This window comes from Seriola dumerili, unplaced genomic scaffold (assembly GCF_002260705.1).
Source record: "Seriola dumerili isolate Sdu_G_001 unplaced genomic scaffold, Sdu_1.0 BDQW01000056.1, whole genome shotgun sequence".
NCBI lineage: Eukaryota > Metazoa > Chordata > Actinopteri > Carangiformes > Carangidae > Seriola > Seriola dumerili.
In genome coordinates, this window is record NW_019174311.1 from 1,098,263 (window position 1) to 1,119,504 (window position 21,242).

The 21,242-nt window shown below is 41.8% G+C and overlaps 3 protein-coding genes and 1 pseudogene across 3 annotated transcripts; 2 read left to right on the forward strand and 2 right to left on the reverse strand.

Moving 5' to 3' along the window:
- The first annotated feature begins 3,751 nt into the window (after positions 1–3,751).
- On the forward strand, positions 3,752–7,629 carry tas1r2 (taste 1 receptor member 2). Its single transcript, XM_022741877.1, has 6 exons — positions 3,752–3,936; positions 4,074–4,401; positions 4,500–5,270; positions 5,369–5,587; positions 5,913–6,033; positions 6,704–7,629. Exons 1-6 carry the CDS (start codon positions 3,752–3,754, stop codon positions 7,627–7,629), a joined length of 2,550 nt encoding a protein of 849 aa, XP_022597598.1.
- A 2,415-nt stretch (positions 7,630–10,044) lies between these two features.
- LOC111219274 (transcription factor HES-5-like) lies at positions 10,045–10,625 on the forward strand. Its single transcript, XM_022741901.1, has 2 exons — positions 10,045–10,113; positions 10,224–10,625. The coding sequence occupies exons 1-2, from the start codon at positions 10,045–10,047 to the stop codon at positions 10,623–10,625; spliced, it is 471 nt and encodes a 156-aa protein (XP_022597622.1).
- A 1,294-nt stretch (positions 10,626–11,919) lies between these two features.
- On the reverse strand, positions 11,920–12,500 carry LOC111219266 (transcription factor HES-5-like). The gene is made up of 2 exons (XM_022741890.1): positions 12,432–12,500; positions 11,920–12,321 (listed from the first exon to the last, which is right to left on the reverse strand). Exons 1-2 carry the CDS (start codon positions 12,498–12,500, stop codon positions 11,920–11,922), a joined length of 471 nt encoding a protein of 156 aa, XP_022597611.1.
- Positions 12,501–16,228: 3,728 nt separating this feature from the next.
- On the reverse strand, positions 16,229–17,617 carry LOC111219177 (annotated as a pseudogene).
- Positions 17,618–21,242: the final 3,625 nt, after the last annotated feature.

A 21,242-nucleotide genomic window follows, 5' to 3' on the forward strand; every position in this document is an offset into this window, starting at 1 on the left:
CAGTGATGAAATGAAGCCTTTTTGGGAATAAAAGCCGGGGTTGAAAATATAAAACCCACCCTTACTTATAACATTATTTTTTGTAACACTGAGCCAGAATCAGCTATTTCCATGACCGACCCCCAGTCAACTAAAGTTTTGAACAGATATACAGGAATATTTTCAGTACAACTCTGAAGTCTGATGGAACCTACATTTGGTAAATAAAGCAAAATATAATCCAGACATACATCAGCTGGATTTAAGAATTAATGCTAGAATTTTGTTTTTATTTTAGCTCTTTTTCTTCACTTGTTTTATTTAGGGGTTTCCTGCTCTTAATTAGTAATATTAAATAATATAATAGTATTTGATCATATTTGACAGTGTGATAAAAATGAAATATTTTTGATAGATGATCCTGAGCCGATTAATTTATTCTTTAGCTGCTCATGCCAGATTTATATTGAAGAAAAACTGTCAGCGCTACAGTGAGACTGTCCATAATAGTTTTAACCATAACTGATTGTTATATTTGTAGAATTAATTAATATTCCACATTAGTGTATTGTAGAAACATTATAAAAGTAATAATAAAAATAAGACACTTAAAAACTGTTAATTTATCCTGACACTGGTATGAACTAGCTTATAAGTAGTAAATTTGATTTAAAAAAAACAGTAAATGATTAGTAATGAATAATCACATCATTATAAACAGATCATGTTCCAACAAAATATTAAGTTCGTACTTTTTGAGTTTTAGCTTGTAAAGTATCAACAACAAGAGCAGAAGAACAGAGAAATTCAATCAAAACAAGAAGAAAGCAGCAAACCTATAGGACCTATAGGTCTTCTGGTATACCAAACCACCACTTTGCACAGTTTAGACTACCCTTAACACAGTTTTCATACATCGATGCAGGCTCACTATTTGGCAAGATCAAGTTAATGCTTACTACTCATTAATCTCACTAATGAGTTACTACCATTTATAACTGGTAAAAGGAGCCGTATAGTAACTCATTAATAAATAGTGATGTGTTTTACACTTTTACCAGTTATAAATGTTTTTAACTGATAAATAAGTGGCTGTACAATTTAGGTGAAGAAGCATGAAGATAGATGGAGGGAGAGTCACAGATATGTGAACAGTGGGACAAAGCATGGGTGAGCAGTTCACCAAGTAAAGAAACCTGTGTTCTACCCGGAATGCTTAAGTCCTAAAAAAGAGACCAATCAGCAAAAAGCACCTCCATGTTAATCTCCACTGTGCAGAACAATCTGATCAACACCTGTGATTATAATGAGGATGGCTGCTGAGAGCATGTCAAGGTCAACAATACTCCCAGAGGAACTAATGTGATCTGCTATAACTTGATCTGCCAAATGGAACGTTTTGACCATTAAGAATGATACATGACAGCTTATACATGATTTATAAAGGGTAATTGTGAAGTAGTACCAGCGTTTTTAAAAGGATCTTAAGGAAACTGCAAAAAGTTATTCAAACTATAGGAGCATAATATGTATGACAGATATTGCATTGTATTTCAGACATTCAGTGTCATTAGAGACCAACAATATGGACCATTTTCACAGTTTTCACTTTGACATTTATATATTAGAAAAACATAATAACATTAGTCATGGCTGCATTCCATTGAGATGTCCCAAACCCATGGTATACGCCTGCTTCACTGCACACAGTTTAATTTGTCATAGTAGGAAAAGTGCAGGTGTTCATAATAACGTCACAATGGCTCTGTTCTGTTCAAGTGTCCCAGTGACAGTGAGCCAGAGTTCATAGCTACTTTTCAACTCTTGTCCCAAGCTGGGCTTTTACATACACACAGTATAGTGCCCAGTATACTGTAACTAAAGTATTCTCCTTTGATTCTCATGAAACCACAATACACTACAAATATGGAAAACTCAATTAAATAACAGTCACTGGTGAAGCTTTTGTGTTAATGGGTCTTTGTCTATTCTTTAGTATGTTGAGTGTGTACATAGACTTCAATGGTGTGCCCCATTATTTTCTAACACTGCCTGAAATGAACTGTTAAACTGCCCACAATTATATGTTACTGTTTCAACTGTTACTAAAAATGTAGTTAATCCATCTGATGTGAAAACTTTGTGAAACAATATGTTATTGTTGTTATATATTTAAATAAAAATTACAATTAAAGCTTCTACTGAAATACCTCTGTTGAAATTGGGAAAGCTTGCACAATGCAAATATTTTCCACTCAAATCATAGTCTTTGTACTTACATGGAAATTTACATGTTTATTTGCCTACACAATAATGTGGTTGATAAAATGCTCAATATTCCTGTCAAAACAATGGGTTTGGGTTCTGGACACAGGTGAGCGTCAGGCAAATTGTATGTTAGTACAACAGGTGTGTTTAACAAAATGTGCCTCAAATATCAACCAAAATGCAAATTGACACCTGCACAGGCCTATTTCATTACAGACATTTTAACAAAGCAACAAAAACACAGATATTACTACTAACACTAAGTAATGACTTTGAATGAGTGAATTAATTCACTTCTATGAGATGTAGTCATCATTATTGTTAATAATTACAACTTAATAATTACAGCTGTGCTATGACAATGGAAAATGTGACTCATAGGCTGGAAAATCTGGAGTCACATTTGATTTGACCACTGCTTCCTCTGTTTGTGATTCATCAGCGTGTGAAACTGCACATTAAAAGATTCATAAACGCAATCAAATGTCCTAGAAAGCTCTCAACTTCTGTGTGTGAGGATAAATTATCATAGTGTTTGATTTCTCTTGAAGATGACTGGCAAGAACAAAAACCATAGTTTCCTTTTGTTCTATTTAACATTTTAAACGTCTTGTGGATTAATTGACTGCAGGTATGAGACAAGATAACTGACTTGGAATAAAGTGCAGCAAGTTTATCAAATTTGGAGGAATTTCTAAATAGGTCCCAAGCTAAACATGAGATATTAATAAGTAATGTTTACATGTAGTTCCAGATTACAATAGATTGTAAATACCAGTTAGCTAACTGCTTTTTCTTAAAAACAAATCCTTTTGGAATTTGTCCATAAAACCCATAAAAGTTGGACCTGTTTGCTTTCATGAAAATCACTTTTTAAAATGTATTTAACCAGGTCAAAGTCCCATCTCAAGAAAGTAAAAGGGTCTCTCAAAGACTTTTTTTATGATTAAATCCTTGCATTGGACCTAAAGGTGCAGAGCCTTTCATCCCCAAGACTGGAGGTTTTTGACCACCGTGAACCTGCACATTGTTGTGATCCTCTCAAAAGTAAAAACAGCAAAATAGAGAGCATCAAAACAAACATTATGGGATTGTCATACATTAAGATTTGAATTCTTGAAGAAGAAAATATTTTATGCTCAAAACTGATTTTTTCCAAATATCTTTAATAAACAACAGCTTTATGACTAATAAATCTAAACTGAACCACAAACTGTCTGTTTGCTCTGGTTTACCGGTTTATGTCACTTGTCAAAGATTAATGGAAAAGCACCAGTCTCCCTTTTCATGGCTTATTGCATTTATGCAATTCATTTTAATGGGAGGGAAACTCTACAGTCACACAAACAAATTACACATGCAAAAATGCTTCAGTCAACCAACACAAAGATGCAAAAGTGATCCCCTCATCCCTCCCTCTGTCCGTCCACACCTTCAAAAACAGCCTCTGATCCGTTTTGCAAACCACAGCGAGCTCTGTTTGAGGTGGAGCTAAAGTCTGGATATGTTTGCTGCTGTGTTCCTGTCCTTGGGTTGGCTGATGGTGCAGTTAACTGATGGGGAACTGGACTACATCTCTCAGGGACAGGGGATGCAACTGCAGGGAAACTTCTCCATCGCTGGACTTTTTCCTCTCCACTACACAGATGGACCGAGTGCTGGTTTGCCTGCTCTGGGTCCATGTAATGTGTGAGTTTTATTGTTTTACAAATGCATCTCGTTGGTGGTGTGGCTTTAACATCAACCCAAATATTGTTTTGTGTTTTTTAATCATCTAGAGTATTCTGTGTTCATTTATTTTTCTTTTCATGTGTTGCCTTCTCCAGAGGTCGACCCAACAAACACGGCTTTCACCTGTTGCAAGCCATGAGATTTGCTGTGGAAGAAATCAACAACAGCAGTGGACCACATCCTCTTCTACCAGGAGTGAAGCTGGGCTACCAGATGTATGACATCTGCTCAGTGCCGGCTAGTGTCCTGGCCACACTGGACCTGCTGGAGCAACAGAACCAGGGCCCCTTTACGCCCAGGACAAAGGGAGACACAGACACAGACTATGACAACAGCCAAAGAGCGGTGGCTGTGATTGGGCCGGACAGCAGCAGCAAAAGCTTCAGCCCCGCTGCATTACTGGGGGCCTATCTCATGCCACAGGTAAGTTATCAACTGGAGAGTTGTAATCATTGCTTTTGAATATGACCTGAAAATGTCTGCACAGAATCATTCCTCACATCCTCTTTGTGTCACTGTAGATCTCTTATGAAGCCTCAAATGAAATGCTCAGCAACAAGTTCCTCTATCCAGCCTTTTTCCGCACAATTCCCAGTGACAAGAACCAGGTTGCAGCTATGATCCGGCTTTTAATTCACTTTAACTGGACATGGATTGCTCTCTTAGGTAGTGACAACTCCTATGGCTTGCAGGGCATGCAGAGTCTTTCCCACCAAGCACCTCAGCACGGCATCTGTATTGCCTACCAAGGGGTCATTCGATCACTCAGACCTGACACAGTCCAGACCATGAGGAACATGGTGGACAGCCTACTGAAGACCAAAGTCAACACCATTGTAGTCTTCTCCAGCAAGTCCAAACTCAGTGGCTTTTTCCCATTTGTCGTTGAGCGCAAAGTGACAGGCAAGGTGTGGATTGGGACGGAGGACTGGTCAGTAGCTACTCTTATATCAGAGATACCTGGGATCCACACCATTGGCACTGTGCTGGGTGTGTCCATTAAATATGCAGCTATATCTGGTTTTGAGGACTTTGAGAGAAATGCAGTTCAGGCTTCACTGCAGCAGAGCAAACTCCAGAAAGTCTCTAATGGCACCACAAACCCAGGCAATGACTGTCTACAGTCCACAGACCTGTACAGCCTCACCAGGAAGAATTTCTCACTAGAGAAATACGACATCACGTCTTCCTTCAACGTGTACAAGGCGGTGTACGCTGTGGCTCACGCTCTGCACCAAGCTCTTGGCTGTGACTCTGGAGAGTGTCAAAGGAGGAAGGTGCATCCATGGGAGGTGAGCAAATGTAAACTTGTGATTTTGCCAAAGAAGAAAATCTTTCAGAAGCACATTTTGTTAAAGGGCTGGTGTCTCCTCTCTTCTCTCTGCCTCAGCTTCTCCCCTGGCTTAAGCAGGTGCGATTCTCTCTGGGCAACACCTCCGTGTACTTTGACGCACACGGTGACCCGCCCACAGGATATGACATTGTCTCCTGGGTTTGGAGGGGGACGGACTGGTCTCTAAGAGTGGTGGGCTCCTTCAGCCCAGATCCCATTACCCTCACAGTTCATGATGATCAGATTGAGTGGCACGACACAAAACAGTCAAGACAAGTAAAACCGATTTACTTTTCAAACTCTTTCACTTTTCTCCTTTCAAGATGTCGTTTGGCTCAGATTTGGTGCAACATCTGCAAAAGTGTTTATGAAATTCTACAATTCTGAAATGTAAAACATATTGTTCTGATTTCAGAAAGCCATGAGCAAATCTCTCTCTGATTGTTTCTGAAGCTGTGTGTTCGTTCTTCTGTGTGATTGGCTGAGTTTTGTGGTTTATCTTATCTCTGTTCTTATATCTGGAGATTTTGATCTCAATGACATTACCTGATTAAATAAAGGTTATTTGTAATCTTTGTCAAACTCTGTTGCTTGTGTGAAGGTGCCGCTGTCCATCTGCTCTCCACCCTGCCCGGCGGGCCACAAGAATCTGCTGATGGGGCAACACGCCTGCTGCTTTGACTGCCAGGCTTGTCCTGAGGCCACATTCCTCAATATAAGTGGTATAATAAAGATATACACAAGTCAAAGGCCAGAAAAATAACTAAAGAATATCAAAGACATGGCAGACGGAAAGGTGTTTTGTAGATGAGATATTTGCTCTAGTATGAAATGAGAGTGCAAAATGAATTTGGACAGATTAAAAGAATAATATAAACATCACTCACCTGTTGACTAATGACAAAGAGATTGAGAAATTGAATACGCCAACATTTTTAGCAATTTATTAACAATTTATTACACTGAATAAACCAAGTACATGTCATCAGTGTGATGGAGGTTGTTTTAAGTGTGAAAGAAAATAAAAGTAGTAGTAGTAGTAAAGACAGAGAGCAGCTGTCCCAGTCGTCGGCTCATTTAGTGATCTTTCAATTCAGTAACTTTTTTTGCTGTTGAATTCTACTTGAAACTTTGGAACACACTTCCAGGCAGATCAGCACTCCATCAGCACAGTATTTTCTAGCTGTTGTGTGTGAGATTGACCAGCAGATGGTGCACAATACTCATACTACTGTATATGCTTATGCAGGAGCCAAACTGACTCAAGATCCCTGTTAAACATGTCTGTCACACACTGTCACAGTGTCTAACAACATGTCATTTAATGCTGCTGTGTTTTAAACTATCACATTTAAGAAAACCTTAAATCCAGGGTCCATGTTTTCTCTTCAGAACCCACTCTGTGCCAGCCATGTGTGCCGGAGCAGTGGGCTCCTCCAAGTAGTGATCAGTGTCTGAATAGGACTGTCCTGCTCCTCGCCTGGGACGCCCCCCTCTCCATCGCCCTGCTCTTCTTTCTGGCCACCTGTGTTCTCATGACCTGCAGCTCTGCAGTAATCCTGCTGCTCAACTTGAACACGCCTGTGGCCAAGTCTGCTGGAGGCCGCACCTGCCTCCTGATGCTGGCAGCCCTGACTGCTGCTGCTATGAGCTCTTTGTGCCATTTTGGCCGGCCATCTCCTCTGGCCTGTGTCCTCAAGCAGCCTCTATTCATCTTCAGCTTCACTGTGTGTCTGGCCTGCATCACTGTGCGCTCCCTCCAGGTTGTCTGCATTTTTAAATTTGCATCCAAGCTGCCGCCGGTCTATGACAAATGGGCCAAAAAACATGGGCCAGAGTTTACCATTCTCCTGGTGTCTGTCACCATATTGTTTGTTTCTGGGCTCCGTGTGGTCCTCAACCCTCCCCAGCCGTCCCAGGATCTTGACTTCTACAAGGACAGCATTGTCCTGGAGTGCAGTAACACCCTCTCAGCCGGCGCGTGGCTGGAGCTAGCTTATGTCTCCCTGCTCAGTGTCCTCTGCTTCGCTTTCAGCTACATGGGAAAAGACCTGCCAGCAAACTACAATGAAGCCAAGTGTGTCACCTTCAGCCTCATGGTGTACATGATCTCCTGGATGAGCTTCTTCACCTTATATCTCATCAGCAGAGGCCTGTTCACCATGGCCGCACACGTGTTTGCCATCCTCTTCAGCGTCCTGGCCTTCCTCTGGGGCTACTTCCTGCCCAAAATATATATTATTGTCCTGAAGCCACAAATGAACACCACCGCTCATTTCCAGAACTGCATTCAAATGTACACCATGAGCAAACAGTGAAGTGTGTGATGATTTCATCTGATGACAAGTAGATGAAAAGGAGCTACAGATCAGCACCTGTGGTTCGAAAGATTTAATCACTGAAGATCCAGACCTTTCAAGTCTCCTTAAATCGGATAAATAAATAAATGTTGTCTTTGACTCGTGTGCATTCCTTTGTGGAATCCATTTTTACTCATTTTGGAGCAATGAGTTCTGGATTAAAACAGATCAAATGTACCCCCTGGTAGTTGTAGTAGGAACCTAAGAGCTAACACTGATATTTGATGATTTGTTTCTGAGGAGCCCATACAGAAATGTAATATATGACATATATGTCCCTATATCAAGAGGGATGTTGTCACCTATATTATTATTACATATACTGAATACACCCTCTGAATATATGAATATATACATTAATAACATATATTAAATACCCATAATAAAATTTGTATATGTGCATATATTGAAAATATCTATATGATGAATTTGTATATGGTATAACATGTTGGGAGTGCATATGTGAACACTATTTATTTAACTCATATGTAAGTTCATTAAAACAACGTACATATAAAAATTGTATAAGTTTAGTTTTTCTCATTCATTTTAAACATGTCTGTCTTCTCATTCTGGGACAGTTGTCTCAGACTCTTGGAACCCACTGTATCAACATATATAAGTTTTGGGATGGATATATACAGTTCATACATAAACATATATATTTATATGGGCTAGACATATATGCTAATATATTAAATTGTTTTCCAGTCAATTTCGAATAGGTTTCATATTTATTTTTTACATATACTGTATGTTTATATTTTGCATGTACATTTATGTCATATTTGGAAATTCAACATATGCACATATATTACATTTGCGTGTGGGAGGTTTCACTTGTTTCCAGAAGATTTTGGAATATAATACAAAAATAAACAGTACATACTGTATGTTGTGTATGGGACCTGTAGAGGTTTTATAGTTTATCACTCTCAGCAATATTTCCAGGGATTCAACAACAAGTGGCAGCTGGTCATAGAAAAAAAGTTTCAGAGCAGCAGCATGATGTAAGATCTCATTGCATATCAAATAAATACACACACACACACATACACACATACACACACATACACACACACACACACACACACACACACACACACACACACACACACACACACACACACACACACACACACACACACACACACATACAAACACACACACACGCACACGCACACACACACACACACACAAACATATACACACATACACACACACACACAGTCACAGTGCTGCTGTTGGCCGTTGTTTGAGATGAGAGATGAAAAGGCCTTTTGTGGTTGAGAGGTCAGCGCTATTGACCAGTAGATGTGTGAGTAGAGTCCGAGCTTGGCTTTCCCACAGTCTCTCTGTCCACTCACAGCTTAATACACTCTGTCAACAATCGAAGTGTGCCATAGGTGAACAAGCAGGAGTTTTATTGTCAGCACTGGGACAAGATGCTGCTGGGAAGGTGTTTAACAAGCTTTTTGATCTAGTGACTTTTGGAAAATGAATATTCATCATCACGTGATGTTTAAAAGGTGTGTGTTTTATCTGAAACCAGAACCATCTTTCTCACACTTGGCTCGATTTGTACTGTTGGGAGTAAAGTTGATCTGACAGATATGGGAGAACCCAACAGTGTACAAAAAGAGACAATCAAGATGTCCCACAAACAAGAACTTTAAAGTAAATGCAGAACCATGTTTAGTCCTTTACCTGCTGTTGGGTACAATCTCCAAAGGTCTCATTCAATTAATACAGATTCAACAAATCACCATTTAACCTGGAGGTTCAGCAGAGTGGAGTTTGTTGTTTTTTCAGTCCCCACATCATTATTAGTTTCTAAATGGTAAATGAAACTTACATCGTAACTGTTAGTAGAGGATGTATGAAGATATATGGAGATCTTTGGCAGAGAAATTAAAGGAACACAGTCTGCAAAAATCCAAAAAGGCCCAAATGATTGTAATGGAAAGTCAAGTGGAAGTCTCGGTTTCACAAATGTAGATTGTTTTACAGCAGCATTTAATGAATTTACACTTTCAATGCCTTTTCCCTGAACGCCACTAGTGCATTAAATCCTGTCTTTAATTGTTCCCTGGGTGACATCAGTTATCCTGTGTAACTGGTGTCTGAGATAAGCAGCTATCATCCCCAGTCTGATCTGTATCTTGGGAATGGTTTTTATCTCTGCTGGTCAGCCTGTGATTGCTTCACGTCAAGTTATTGATGTGTGTCCTATTGTTCACAAGCCTCAGCCCTGCCTGAGCCACATGGCTTTGTTATGCTAATGTCCCTGTATAAAATGAGGAGCAGCTCCTCCAGAGACATCAGAGCTCACACTGCCATCCAGAAGAAGCTGCTTACTTCACCTGCACAGACATGGCTCCCTGCTCCACCAACTACTCCTCTGTTCACCACATCAGGATCTCTGAGAAAGACAGCATCAAAGTGAGTAGTAGAAGGGGTTTGAATGTTGCATCAGCTTGTACAGTACAAATGTCTGACTGTGTCTTACTGTCTTGAATCATGAACTTACCTGGCTGTCTCCTCTTCTCCAGTTGAAAAAACCTATTGTGGAGAAAATGCGCAGAGATCGCATCAACAGCTGCATCGAGCAGCTCAAGATCATCCTGGAGAAGGAGTTCCACAAGCAGGAGCCCAACTCCAAGCTGGAGAAAGCCGACATCCTGGAGATGACCGTGAGCTTCCTGAGGCAGCAGCTACAGCCAGGCCTCGACTACAGCCATGGCTACTCTCACTGCTGGAGAGACTCTGTGCACTTCCTCTCTGCTGGCTCCAGCACAGAAGCCTCTGTCTCTCCTCTGCAAGGCCTCCGGCAGCAGGAGCAGCAGCTCCATCAGGCCCAGAGAGCCAGCAGTTCCTCCCCAGTCTGCTCCACCCTCAGGCCCACCCCGCTGCTGGACAGCAGCAGCAGAGGCCTCGTGTGGAGGCCTTGGTAGAGACTCTGTCACACAGACACTGACACCTGAGGGAATCTACTCTCTCCCTCACTATGTAGGAAATATGTTTCCAGCCTGCTCGTTCCTAGTAATACTGAGTGTTTTTAGTGCTTCATCATATTGATGAGAAGATATGTAATAGGTATCTACCATCTTAATCACAAGTTCACGCTGGAGATCGTTCACCACACACAACACAATGATATCACAGTATCCTTACTGTGAGGTGCTTATGTGCTTGGTTCCTTTATGTAACTGAAAACATTTTCACTGTGTGAAGTTAAAAGTTAAAAGGTTTACTGAACATATCTGCCCTGACTTATTTACACTCAATAAATGAAGAAAGTATTTGACAAAACACCAAACAGTGTTGATCATCTGTGTATATGCTTTCTATTCTATTGCAATGCGTTATACTGTAAGAAAATGCTGTTGTATTGGAAATAGAATTTACAGTAATATAACTTTCAGTGAAACATATTTGTACTTTTCTTTATATTTTTTGTAATTCTATTACTTGTGAATACAGGATGTATGCTATGTGTGTGTGTGTGTGTGTGTGTGTGTGTGTGTGTGTGTGTGTGTCTGTGTGTATGTGTGTGTGTGTGTGTGTGTCTGTGTGTGTGTGCGTGTGTGTGTGTGTGTGTGTGTGTGTGTTAATTAAAAGCTCTGGATTAATAAAAAAAAACATTTTTAAAATCTTGAATTTGCTTTTTTTAATGATTGTATCTTTTTATTGTTAATTGTCATACAAATGTTAGAAATAAGTTTTAAGAGCCAAAATGTAATAGCACATCAGCCATATCAACATCCCAATACAACATTACAAGATGTTCACATGTACATCCACTTGCACACACTTGCACAAACATACATCATCATTCTCATCCATAAAACTTGGCATAGTTAATTCAAAACAGAAGAGAAATATTCTCAACAGCAGCTGTCAGTAAAACCCAGTATGGCATATACATATACACATATATACTGTTACATCAAGCAGTCCAAAGATAAACTCCACTGGAGTAAATAATCATTTCACTAGATTTGACAAAACCATCATTACTCGAAATCAACCTCCAGCTTTAAACACAAGGAAAAAGCAAACATCAGAATCAAAGTCAAAGCAGGACAATCTTCAAATAAGTGAGAGCCTTCGCTTTTACTACTTGTCCATCAATGTGATGAGACAATAAGGAAACCCACCAGGAATGAGCAGGCTGGAAACATATTTCCTACATAGTGAGGGAGAGAGTAGATTCCCTCAGGTGTCAGTGTCTGTGTGACAGAGTCTCTACCAAGGCCTCCACACGAGGCCTCTGCTGCTGCTGTCCAGCAGCGGGGTGGGCCTGAGGGTGGAGCAGACTGGGGAGGAACTGCTGGCTCTCTGGGCCTGATGGAGCTGCTGCTCCTGCTGCCGGAGGCCTTGCAGAGGAGAGACAGAGGCTTCTGTGCTGGAGCCAGCAGAGAGGAAGTGCACAGAGTCTCTCCAGCAGTGAGAGTAGCCATGGCTGTAGTCGAGGCCTGGCTGTAGCTGCTGCCTCAGGAAGCTCACGGTCATCTCCAGGATGTCGGCTTTCTCCAGCTTGGAGTTGGGCTCCTGCTTGTGGAACTCCTTCTCCAGGATGATCTTGAGCTGCTCGATGCAGCTGTTGATGCGATCTCTGCGCATTTTCTCCACAATAGGTTTTCTCAACTGGAGAAGAGGAGACAGCCAGGTAAGTTCATGATTCAAGACAGTAAGACACAGTCAGACATTTGTACTGTAAAAGCTGATGCAACATTCAAACCCCTTCTACTACTCACTTTGATGCTGTCTTTCTCAGAGATCCTGATGTGGTGAACAGAGGAGTAGTTGGTGGAGCAGGGAGCCATGTCTGTGCAGGTGAAGTAAGCAGCTTCTTCTGGATGGCAGTGTGAGCTCTGATGTCTCTGGAGGAGCTGCTCCTCATTTTATACAGGGACATTAGCATAACAAAGCCATGTGGCTCAGGCAGGGCTGGGGTTCCCACACTCAGACCAGTGGGACTCCCAGCACAACAATAGAAGACATGTCAATAACTCATAGGGCATGTATCTGTGCTGGCATGTTTCCCAAGATAAGCAACAGGTAATTAACACTTTATCAAGTAGTTATTGAACAATTAATCATGTGCTGAGGATCCGAGTTTGACTTTTTACATTGTACATTGTAGAATAAGGAGAAGTGATGCACATTGAAGTGAATATCTTCAAAGGGAGGTGCGTGCAATTAAGGACCAAATGCTTCACTGCAGTAAAACAATATAAAGTGAGGGCTTTCATTTTCTTTTCAAAGACTACTGAGCCTCCCTGTAACAGCATGTTGGTGCATAAACAGGAGCAGAACTCATGGAAGTGTTGTTCTCAGTAGAACAGGAGACTCCATGATTTTTCACATGAGGGAGAGGGAGAAAGGACAGAGCAGGTAGAACCAGTCCATGTAACACCTGTTCACTTCAGGCTCCTTAATGTCAGGGTTTCCAACAGGAGTGACATGTGAACAAACCAATCAGTGAGCAGAGGCGCTGATCAAAGGCTGTCGCTCACTCACGTCATGTCAGGTGTGAAAGCCGCCGAGTTGCGCATGTTCTCAGTGGCGCGAGTCAAAGCCCGCGTGCAGTTCAGAGTTTTGATTCAGTCTATTCCCGCTCATTGGGATCAAAGAAGACCGACGGTGCATTTTTACCTGCTTTCATTCAGAGAGAAAGAATGCTGCCAAATATGTCTGTTGGTGTTTTAAAAGGAAATTCAGCTGATAATGACGAAGAAAGAAAGTCATGATAATCATTGAAGCCCTGTCTGACCACAGGCTCACTGACGGTTGTTATACAGTGTTTAAGTTTATCTCTGATCTTGAAAAGCACTGTTATTTTGGCTCTTGCTGTTGGATTATTGTTGTTTTTAGTCCCACATCAGTAACTGAGTTCTGCTGAGAAATTGTAGGCAGGCATTCATTATACGCTCTTGTCTTACTGCCTCTAAGAGTCTACAGGCCCTGCTGTAAGTGAACTGTGTCAAATTAGTGTCAAGTTAATAGCATTATAAGAGGGTTGGCAGTGTGCCTCTGAGGGCCTCCATTGCTGGCCGGCCCCAGATGTGAAGTCGGCCTTGTAGGCGCAGTGTGAGTAGTCCTGTCTCCCTAGTTTCCCACCAGTCCCCAACATCAGTGTAAATGACCTACAAAAGCCACGTTGCTGCTCAATGCTCCACTGGGAATGTTAATTGATCTTTTGTTGCAGGACAAACAGAAACTCTGTGTCCTGGACCATCTGGGAAAAATCAAGTCAAGTGGCTTCACTGCTTGGCACAGAGCTGTCTGACTGCCTCTGGTCTGCTCTGACTTCTTTCATTTAAGGGTTCAGCCACAATGTTCAAATAAGTTCATAAAGTTTTAATGAACTCAACAAAATACTGTTCCACTACAGAGGAGCCGTACGCTGTTAACATTTCCATCCAGACAAAGTAAAGGTGAACAAGTATTGGCAGTAAAAAATGTACACTTATAAAAGTGTTGAATTATTAATGGACAAATCTGGTACCTGGCAGGTTAATGCATGACAAGTGAAAGTCAGAGGTAATGAATGGAAATGGTAATTATGACAATTTGTCAGTTTTTCATTATTTTCATACGTAGTTAAAGGGACATGTTTCTACATGTTGACATAATTCACTCAAATACATTAAATAAAATGCATTTTATCATCAAAATAAGGCAGAGTTATAGAGAGTTGTTTTTCCTGACAACATTTTATCATCTGATTTAATATTGAATGTGAAATCTGAATCTGAAACTACAAACCTCTGATAAATAAATAAAGCTCATTCAAAGTGCTCTGGATGATTTAAGACATGATTCAACAGACTGTGAATAAAAGTAAACTAAAGTCGAATAGATTTAAAAAATAATAAAAGTATAAAGTCTTGCAAAATGAAAACATTTAAGACAGACAGATCTGTACGATCACACAGGTCAACACAGGCGCTTGAGTAAATGTACATGGGCAGGTTTGCAACCTGTTGATATTTTGGCTGTTAGGCATTATATCCATCCAAACCAGGTCACATACTATATTTAGCATCTCTTTTTTTCTTGCTCTACATTTGCATGTTTAGGAATGTGTGTGAACATCTATTCTGTTTCACTGCAGCATTTGAAAAACACATGAACTGCCAATCTGTCAAGTCACGTTCATGTTTGGCTTCATTATCTGTCCTTTCTATTGTCGACATGTTGTGTGAATTTGTGCCTCCTCTGAAAGTTAGTGTGCACCACACGGCTGCTGGGGGTCTTTGTCTACAAGTGTGTGTGAAGACAAGTTTCCCTCCCACCAGCAGCTCTGAATTCCTGCCATAAAGTCTCGACCATCACTCAGAACTGCCGCTGCACAGAGCGGCTTCCCATCAGCCATCTCTCTGTGAGTGTGGTATCTCCCGTTTCCCACACTCTGTGCCTATTCACTGGTCCCAAGACGGGAACAATAGAAGTGTGTCTTGTTACACATCACATTAGCTACGGTGTTTGATCTCCTGTTGAAGGGGGAGGGGAGGCAGCTTCAGCCAGACCATCTGGCCCAGCCAACCAGACCCTGAGAAAGTCCCAGGCCTGCCACATTCTCCACAACCTCTGCACACAGATAGTTGTGAAAGACTTTTGTGGCACTTGAGACATAATTCAAGCTCTAGACAGCATGCCACAACCACCACAACGCAAGTGGGACATGTGACATAAGTGGAGCAGGGGCGTCTCCACACCCCACACTCCATGTTTTGAAACACCTGTGCACCAGGACGGTGAGATCAGATGAAGTGTTAACGATCCCTGTGGGAAACTCTGGATCGAGAGAGAAATTTTGGGGAAACACAATCACCACCTGCACGTAGATTATATGAATAATGAACCCCCCCCCCCGAATAATGTCAATTCTATTTTTGAACATGTATGTGTTTTCAACTCATTTGTTGAAATAAAATCAGGATATTAAAAATGACAGAAACTTTGCAACTAAACGAGTCCATGTGCAAACACAGATTTACATCCATTACTGGCAGTAAACACATCATCTGCTATTCAGCTGCACTAGACCTAAGCATATAGATATCATTATGTTATCTGCACTTTGGTGACAGAATAAACATATTTTTGTTCTATCTTGTGAATATATGTGGTGTTGCTCTTTAAATGATCCAGTGTACAACTATTTACACTGTTTTCTCACAAATATGATCACACTGACTTATTACTGGAGCAGCAGATGCCTGAATGATGCCACTGTTCCCTTGAGCAAGACACAACAGTCAAGCTGCTGCTAGTTGAATGCTGTGGTGTGACAGGATTTGTGGATTTGTAGTCCTCGATGGAGCTACTTCTAAACTTTAATCAAAATACAAACCCCACCTGCTGCTCACTTCTTACATGAATTATTCATTCAGTGAAGCCGCTGACACACACACACACACACACACACACACACAAACACACACCACAGTTTTATGTAAGATCTATGCACTTTCTGAATAAAGTGGAAACACTGTTGTTTATGTTTGTAAAACTTCATGTGAAGTTTTCCATTTATTGTTTGAAATGTTCAAAGACAAACTTCTCAAGGAAGCAGTTAAACAGATTCTTTCAGTAAAGATTGATGTCAACATAAAAAGCCTTTATGAAAGGTAATATTCACTTTCAATTTCATTTGAAGATGAAAAAACATCTATTATAAAGATCACAGCTGAACAGTGAACAGGTTCAGCAGTAACACTCCTTCACACACAGGCCACATAATGGTTACACATAGTCATAATAAAGTAGAATCAAAACAAGATTTACAGTAGAAGTGGATCCATTGGATCCATTGAAGGGATATTGATTCATCAGCACTGAGGTGATGAGACGGATCAGTCAGTGATACTCAGTATCAAAGTCAAACAGTGTCTCAGACACTTGAATAGTTTCCACCCAACATGGGTCATGGAACAAGATGAGATGTGATCTGCTTTTCCACATGAACAATGAACACAATCACAGAGTGAGCCCTCTAATTATACACATGGTGTACATATTCAGTAAAACCTGAATCATCAGTCCTTCCAAAAGAATACTGGGACATTTCACCTCACTAGTAAAACACTCAACAATGGTTAATCTCCTGCCAAAGCAAAAGGAAACAGACTTCAGTGAGTCCTCAACTCTCTGTCCATGACATTCACAGATGTGGTTCTGTCTCTGTGTGGAGGTGACGCTGCCTCCATCCTACCAGGGCCTCCACAGACCACAGCTGGCCTGGCTCACACCTTTGCTGGAGCTGACCTGATGGAGGGGAGAGCCAGGAGGAGAGAGGCTGCAGGGACTGTGGCTGGTCCTGCTGGACACCTGCAGGCCCTGGAAGTGGCTGAGCAGCCGTCTGTGGGCCTGAGTCTGGACCTGGCAGTGGGACAGGAAGCTGACGGCCTCCTGCACGCAGCGGGAGTAGCCGTCACTGGCTGTCGTCAGGCCAGAGGTCAAGCTGATCTGCTGCTGCTGCTTCTTCTGCTGCTGCCAGCTTCTCAGATAGGACACAGCCATCTCCAAGATGTCCGCCTTCTCTTGCTTGGAATCAGGCTGCTGTCTGAGGAACTCTGGACCCAGCAGAGACTTCAGCTGCTCAATGCTGGTGTTGATGCGGTCTCTGCGCAGTTTCTCCACCATCGGCTTTCTCAGCTGAAGAAGAAGAGGAGAAAACATTTAGACCATTTGAAAACTGGAAACTATTTCATGTTATCTGAAAACATTTCGACAAGGAAGTACAGTGACTTTATAGAACAGGTGTTTACCTTGTGAGCAGGAGTCAGGTGTTCCTTAGAGCAGTTTGCTTGTCCAAAAACAGTGGGAGCCATAGTTGTAGAGTCAGAGCGAGTCTGCTCAGTTTGAAGAGCCAGTTGAATCTGAGCTGCTGCTCCTCTGCCTCTGCCCTGTATTTATACACACAAATCTCCATATGAATGTGTGGGTCTTGGGCTTGTTGGAGTTTCTCACAGTCCGGGGACCAATGAGAGCGCTGGGAAGGGCTTTGAGGAACGCAGGGCTGCCACATGCTCAATGAAGTGTTTATAGCCGTGGGGACAATGAGTGTGTCTCCGGGGAGCAGGTGGAGGAATAGACTACAAGAGAATGAGCCCGGGGTGGAGGGGGTGGGAATGAAGGAGGGGTGGTGTAGCTGGGAGACTGACCCAGCGCTTGTGTTGATATGGGAAAGTGGTGACCCCAGGGGGAAGCACGCCGCTGTCTCATGTCATCTCCACCGCCACGTAATTGAGCACAAAGTGCCTCCGCCACCAGGCACACGTGGGTGTTAGAGAGGGGCAGCCATTAGAAAAGATCTACACGCAGCCACTTCCACCAGTTTGACACGGCAGACTTCCCTCATGGAGCCGAGCAGAAGCTGAGTTTCAAAAATAAGACGTGCAGACTCCCTCACCAGAACAGTCTGTCAATCAAAGGCCATGACAACCTGTTCTCTTACTCAGTGTCAAAATGAAAACAATATTGGTTCTTTCACATAACATATTTCTGTTTGGACTGTATGGTGATGTCAGATCATAATCATCCAAAATGGCACACATTCCTCAAAGTGTTTAAACTGATGTCCAGCTTCACCATTATCACTGACACTGTTTCAAACGTATGTCTAAATGAAGTTATATCTGATAATCTGACTAAACTGTTGCTAGTTTACCAATGATCTGATGATCTGACAGCTCATGTTCCTGGTCCTGTTGGACTTGTAGTGATCTTGTTGGGTCCCCAGATCTTATTGCTCATCAGCTGACCAGGTTCCTCTGAAGTGTGTAGGTGTGATTTGATCAGATTTGATTGACAGCAGTGTCATCATTCTGCATCCAACATCTTTAACCCTTGTGTGATGTTCATATTTTTGTTACTCAGCCAGTGTTGGCGGGTCTGGTGGACCCGCTGCATTTGTTGGGGTTTAATTCAACACAATCAAACAATTTTCTGTTAAAATACTTAACAGATGTTTACTTCATCCCAATTACAAGCAATATACAGTAAACAGCATATACTTGTATGGTTAATATAAAATGTGTAGGGGGGTGTACAATGTGTTTCATATAAATATTCTTCACAGAAAATGAGCCAAGGCCAATGAGTCTGGGTTTGAAAAAATACTTAATCATATAATATTTCTTTTGATAAAAAATGAAAACGGGTCCCACAGACCCGAACACCACACAAGGGTTAAAGGAAGATTAGATTTGATAAATATCTCGGTCTGACTTTCATCATTTCTATATCTGTGTGTGTGTGTGTGTGTGTGTGTGTGTGTGTGTGTGTGTGTGTGTGTGTGTGTGTGTGTGTGTGTGTGTGTTTATTGTACATTAGATCAAACAATACTCCATTTGACAAATAGAAAATACATAGAAGTGGATATTTTACTTTGAAAAGGACTCAGTTTGTTTTGAAACTTTAATTTGACAGTACATGAACGTGATTTGAACTGTTTCAACTGTAAACATCCCAACAGTCTCCACACTCCAAGCACATGTTCACACATCAGGAAAACCCCCACATACTCAAAGACTGCCACACTCTTACTCACGTTCCATCCCTCCCACACACACACACAAACACACACACACACACACACACTGGCTGATATGCCTGCTGCTGGCCACGTCTCAGTCACACGCTCCCTTCCTGCCTGTGTGGAACGTGGGAGCTGCTGTGGTCCCGGGCTTCCCACACTTCAGTGTTAATGACACTGAGGCTGGCTGCACAAAGGAAGTGTGCCCCATCGAGCAAAGATTGAGTGACCACCCCCCTCTCCCAGCACACACACACCCAGGAAAACAGGGCTGTCAACAGAGCTTCCAGGCACACCATCTGGACTGATCGTATGCTATTGTCAGCCAATCAAGCATGGGAGCCGCTCACCGTGAGAATTGGGAAGGCTGAAATAGAGACAGAAAGTTAAATAAGAAGAATAGTGTCTGTGTGTGTGTGTGTGTGTGTGTGTGTAGGTGGGTTTGAGGATTTGAGAACATTGAGGATAGTTGATGAAGTTTTCTTGTGAAGGAAAGAGTGCGATGCTGCGTGAGACAAACAGTTGAGAAAAAGTGAATATTGTTCATAAGATTTTTGCAACAGAAAGAATATTCAATACAGACACAGATACAACAAGTCATAACAACATGATAAAGTATGAAGTATTGGCAGCTGTGAGTAAGTCTTGTCTTATAGGCACTTCTAAATGTATAGTATTAGTAGTAATACTGTACATTTTTATAGTAAAAAATTGGAAACTCGGGCCACATGCCATTCAGCTTCACATCTCTGTCCACCATGTTGTCATGGTTACAGAGACTTCTTGTATGTGAACGACCTTCTCCTCCGTGTAGGTCGTCCTCATGCAGATGTTTTTCCGCATGTTCCCACCACACATCACTCCCAGTCCACACAATAATCAGGATATCTCCCTTGTTGTGGCGCATCAGCTGAGCAACAAGGGGCCTGCGAAGGGCCCCTCCCAGCTGTTTGTTTGGATTGGGGCCATTGTACCCCATGAATTCAACTAATTCATTCACATCCTATTGTCATAACTCTGCTTTGTGATTGGCCAACCACTGTGAGAACCAGCATCACATTGAATCGATGGGAAAGTTGGTATAAGTATATAAGGGATGGACGTCTTGGTGGGTAAAATCACAACCCTGAACGCCTCACACAGGTCTGGACTGACTGGACGACATCTGACATTACATTCATCATGAGGGATCAGCGCAAAACGTAAGGACAAAACTCATCTGTAGAGGAGGATATTTCTTCATATTTCTCTTCCTTCAAATATTTTCTCATTGGAGGGTCAGGATAGTTTTGTTTTTATCAGGTTATCAGACTCACAAATAACACTCATCAGTACGAACTGACAGTTAGGACTGTATTCGCTCATGTCTAAAGTTGAAGCGCTCTCTATCCAACAGTACTGTAATGTTTTTCTTCCTTTCTCCTCAGCTTGTGTAAAATGATGATTTTGGAGAGGAAATGCACAGACAGAGCAGTGAGGCTCCGCTCAGCCCTGGAGAGCCAACTCAACACTGTAGTGTCCAGCTCTGATGTGTGGGACAAGACTGTCTCCTTCTTCACAGTGAAGAAGGCCTTGATTTTCCATAGTGGCTACACCAAATCCTCCAGAGAGGCCATGAGGCTGTTCGCCTCCCCCGCAGAGGACGTGGCACCACTGTGCTGCCAGTAAGGAGAGGGGACACACGCGTGAAGATAACGTGACACACGATACAACATCTACAATATCTACAAGGTCTGAAGCCTTGAGCATATCTGCACCATGTCCAGAAGAAGTTCGACATGAATAACATTTTTCAGATAGAAAAAAAGATCCAGAAAAGTAAAGCGTTTTGTTTGCATGTTTTTATTTTGGTGTTTTCACTTGAGTGTAAAAAGGTAGAAAAGATTGGAGTTTTATACTGATCAACTATGACCATAAACACTGTGATTTTATTGGTCCCCAGATGGGCCTTAAAATGTGCATTTTATGCCTTAAACTTAGCAGCCGGCTCCTTGTCACTGGTCACAGAATGACGAGGGTT

Coding starts and splice junctions, on each gene's coding strand:
- tas1r2 (XM_022741877.1), top strand. CDS start 3,752: ATGTTTGCTGCTGTGTTCCTGTCCTTGGGTTGGCTGATGGTGCAGTTA. Junction 3,937..4,073: donor GCTCTGGGTCCATGTAATGT/GTGAGTTTTATT, acceptor TGCCTTCTCCAG/AGGTCGACCCAACAAACACG. Junction 5,588..5,912: donor ACACAAAACAGTCAAGACAA/GTAAAACCGATT, acceptor GCTTGTGTGAAG/GTGCCGCTGTCCATCTGCTC.
- LOC111219274 (XM_022741901.1), top strand. CDS start 10,045: ATGGCTCCCTGCTCCACCAACTACTCCTCTGTTCACCACATCAGGATC. Junction 10,114..10,223: donor CTGAGAAAGACAGCATCAAA/GTGAGTAGTAGA, acceptor CCTCTTCTCCAG/TTGAAAAAACCTATTGTGGA.
- LOC111219266 (XM_022741890.1), bottom strand. CDS start 12,500: ATGGCTCCCTGCTCCACCAACTACTCCTCTGTTCACCACATCAGGATC. Junction 12,322..12,431: donor CTGAGAAAGACAGCATCAAA/GTGAGTAGTAGA, acceptor CCTCTTCTCCAG/TTGAGAAAACCTATTGTGGA.